Below are 3,456 nucleotides of genomic sequence, written 5' to 3'. Positions count from 1 at the left end.
TTTTAATTTTTTAACATTATGTAATGTAGTATATTGTACTATGTTCTTTTACCGTACCACCACACTACTCAAGGTTGGCAACATTAAAGCACGTTTTATAAATGACTTATTGTTTGCTCTACCATCATTGTTCCTTTTCCTGAGCTGGGGCGGAGGCGAAAATGGACTATGCAAAGATGTCAAATAATGCAATTAAAGTAATCTTCACAATTGTGCAGTATTTTTCGAAATTTATATTGTGCTTGTGAGAAATCGCTGTCCTTAATGGTCAGCTTGAAGCAATGTACAAATTTCGTATGATCCCAATCAACCAATCCTGCCTGCGTGTTCGGCTCAATGCCGAGCCACTTCGTTTTCCACCTTGGTGAGCGCCACGTTCCGCGAGGTCTCTGTACGGAAGGGCACGGCGTCGCCCATGGCGAAGCGCTTGTGGGTGTCGAGGCAGTGGATGGCCGCCGTCAGGGCGAGTATCTTACCCGACAGGTCCTTATCGGTCGCCACCAGGAGGTCCTCCATGCCGTTGTACGTTGCCCTGAGACAGAAGAGGCGCCGTCAAGTCATGTCGTAATTCGTTCCTTCTGCACTTCAAGGTGCCGTCCCTCCGCGCGTTGCACCTACTTTGCGTGGTCCAGGCGGTCCTGCAGCTCTTGCATGGTCCTGCGCAGTTGCAGCACCTCGTCGCACAGCCCTACCATGGGCTCGTCCCGCGCCTGCTCGAGGCCCGGCCGGTATTTGCGGTTCTCAAGGCGGGTCTCGGCCAGCATCAGGCACTCTGTTTTGTCGCGCAGCGCGTTGGTCAGGTCCGCTATCTCCTTGTGCAGCCGTGCCATGGCCTCCTTGAGCTGTAACGATCGCTTTCTTACAACCAGAACCACAAGCGACGCATGCGAGTCCGAGTCACCTACGCCTGCTCAGGTGCACTCACGTTCATCTTTTGCCATTCGAGCTCGTTCTTAGCTCGCTGAGTCTCGTAGACGCACTTGCGCATGGCGAACTCGGTCGCGTCCTTGTGGGCGGTGAGGTCGTTCCTGGCCCTGGCCCGCGCCACCTGCATGGCCTCGCGCAGCTTGGCGCTGCTGGCGAGCTCGTTGTCCCCGCGGAGCTTGGTGCAACGGCAGTGGTCGAGCCAGGACTCGTACGGGACGATGCTGTTGCAAGGACACGGTGAAGCACGTCGGCAGGCATCCTTGCAGACTCGACTGCTTATATAGTACGTACTTGTTGACGATCTCGGTGGGGTCGGGCTTGAACGTGATGCCGGCGCAGCTGCGGTCTCGCGCCAAGTTGTCGTGGTCGATCTCGAGCGTGTCGTCCTGGTCGCGGGTAGCCTGCCGCAGGCTGCAGGCTGCCTCCTCCAGGCGGTTGTGCTGCTCGAAGGCTGCGTGGCAGCGCTCCGTCAGCATGGCCTTGTGCGCCTCCAGCGCCGCGATCTCCTGCCGAGCCCATGTACCGTGTCACCCGAGTAGAGCTAGTGCCCCACCACGCCCCACCCCGACGCTACGCACATCCTTGAGCTCCTGCTCGCGCTCGGCGTCCACCAGGTCCGGGACGACCCGCCGGTCGATGATGGCCTGGCACTCGGCCTCCACCAAGAAACACGTGGCGATGCTCTCCAGCTCCTGCTCGCAAATCTCCTTCTCGGCGGCCAGGTCTCGCTGCTCTGCTTCCACCTGGCGCAGGCAGCGGCCGAGGATCTCCTGCCAGCGGCCGACCTGCAAGCAGTGTGCGGTCGGTGAGGTATGAACCCTCGCGCTCGCGGTGACCCGGAGGTCGGGTCCCGGACCGCGCTGGGCCTCACCTCGGTGACGCGGTCGGCGAGCCGGCAGTCGTTGTGGTAGGCGTCCCACTTGGTGCGGACGCGCGTCTCGTTGCGCAGCGTCCGCGCGTCATTGCGGAAGCGGAAGCCGTCGTGGCGCGCCGTCTGGCCGCACTGCCGCAGCGCCCACACCCCCGCCTGCCAGTCGGCCTTGCTCAGGTGCTGCAGCGGCTTCAGCTGCGACGACAGCGACAGCTGCGTCGACATGGCGGCTGCCACCACCGGGAGGTGCCAACACGGGTACCGAGGGAGTGGACCAGCTGGAGAAGAGAGGACGGTTACGGTTGCAGTGACAGATCGGCTCCGACAGCGGCGGTGACGGCGCTGTAACGTTCAATATGAACAGTCGATTCGAAAGATGAACAAATGATATGATGATGATGTCCAAAGCACTTGTATTTCAGTTGCAATCGGTGGTTCACAGTTCACAGTAGTTTACAGTTGAGCTTTGCGGTGTTAACAGTCTTAAGACAGTGGGTTCACAAACACTCTACTGGAGATACGGGTTGCCCGCCTCGTCCGACAGTCTCGGCGGCTGATACGTAACTAACTCTGCTCCACACGGCTGCGCCGTGTGTCCATCCCTATTCTGCTGAACTATGCAGTTTTGCTCCAACGCGCTGGCCCTTGCGTCTGGCCTGACACGGCGGGATATTCAAAGACTCAAGGATCGCCGGTCGCCCTGCGTCCGGCGTACCTTACAGCGCCGGTGCGCACGCGGTTTGGTTTGCCTACCTGCTCCTGCTGCGCTGCGCTCCGATGCTCTCCGGCCGGGTGCGCCCGTCTACATGCCGGCTGCGGGGGCGTCTAGGGGGCTGCAGTGGGAGGGAGATTGTTGGCAGTGCGTTACCTGGGTAACTGGGCTCCCGCCGCCCCACCGTTGCACTCCGCGCACGCACCACTCCAGCCCCTCCAGCCCGGGGGCTCAGTGGATCGCCACCCCGCTGCTGTCCGCCCGACAGAGGACTGGGTAGCGTGACCCAGACACCTTTCAGATCCCTGATTCTTTATGATCCTGGATAGTTTCGACAAGGCGGCGTCATCCGGAAAGTAGTATTCCTGGAAGCTCCTCATTGCGCCTGATTGGTAGGCAACATCTTGCCTGAAGTGCATGCGTGCGCTGCAGGGTGGCCTACCCCGAGTCTCGCAGGCGCCGAGCTCCCCTGAATGAATATCAGGAAAACGGGAAGTACTCTCTGGACGCTCCCCGAGCGTTGGGGGGTGAGTTGTACAGCCCGAGCCCGTGCACAGTCGGCACAGTATACACGCACGGCCGTGCGCGAATGAGCTTTTTGTCCCGGCCTGTACTTTACCTGGCCATGCGGACTGCTGCTGAGCCCTCCCAACATTCCGCCCTCCCGACGCCCCACGTGGGGACGCCGGCCTCCCTCCTGTGGCAGTGGGGCGGCGGGGCGCGACGGGCCGCGGTGGTGGGGTGCGAGGGGAAGGGTGGGTCGTTTGCCGCCCCAAGCCGTCTGCTCGGCAACAACTAGGGTGGCCCCAATACGCCCCAATCCCAATGTAAAGCGCTGCAGTCTCGTCACTCTTGGGTATTGTGTTGGACAGGAGTCTAAACGCGATCGACGTTGTTCAGCTGCTATTCGAGAATGCAATCTGCGCGTCTGAAGATATGATGCAGT

General features: G+C 60.3%; 1 protein-coding gene across 1 annotated transcript; it reads right to left on the bottom strand.

Annotated features, from left to right (window-relative positions):
• Nucleotides 1-208: 208 nt before the first annotated feature.
• LOC113205620 (tektin-2-like) lies at nt 209-2,981 on the bottom strand. The gene is made up of 7 exons (XM_026421349.2): nt 2,552-2,981; nt 1,799-2,076; nt 1,506-1,712; nt 1,219-1,433; nt 926-1,148; nt 619-842; nt 209-532 (listed from the first exon to the last, which is right to left on the bottom strand). Exons 2-7 carry the CDS (start codon nt 2,021-2,023, stop codon nt 334-336), a joined length of 1,293 nt encoding a protein of 430 aa, XP_026277134.2. The 5' UTR covers nt 2,024-2,076; nt 2,552-2,981; the 3' UTR covers nt 209-333.
• Nucleotides 2,982-3,456: the final 475 nt, after the last annotated feature.

The sequence above is a fragment of the Frankliniella occidentalis genome, unplaced genomic scaffold (assembly GCF_000697945.3).
Source record: "Frankliniella occidentalis isolate FOCC.00 unplaced genomic scaffold, Focc_3.1 Scaffold169, whole genome shotgun sequence".
In the NCBI taxonomy this organism is placed as follows: domain Eukaryota; kingdom Metazoa; phylum Arthropoda; class Insecta; order Thysanoptera; family Thripidae; genus Frankliniella; species Frankliniella occidentalis.
Note: the sequence above shows the minus strand (reverse complement) of the source record. Positions and strands in the feature narration are given on the sequence as shown.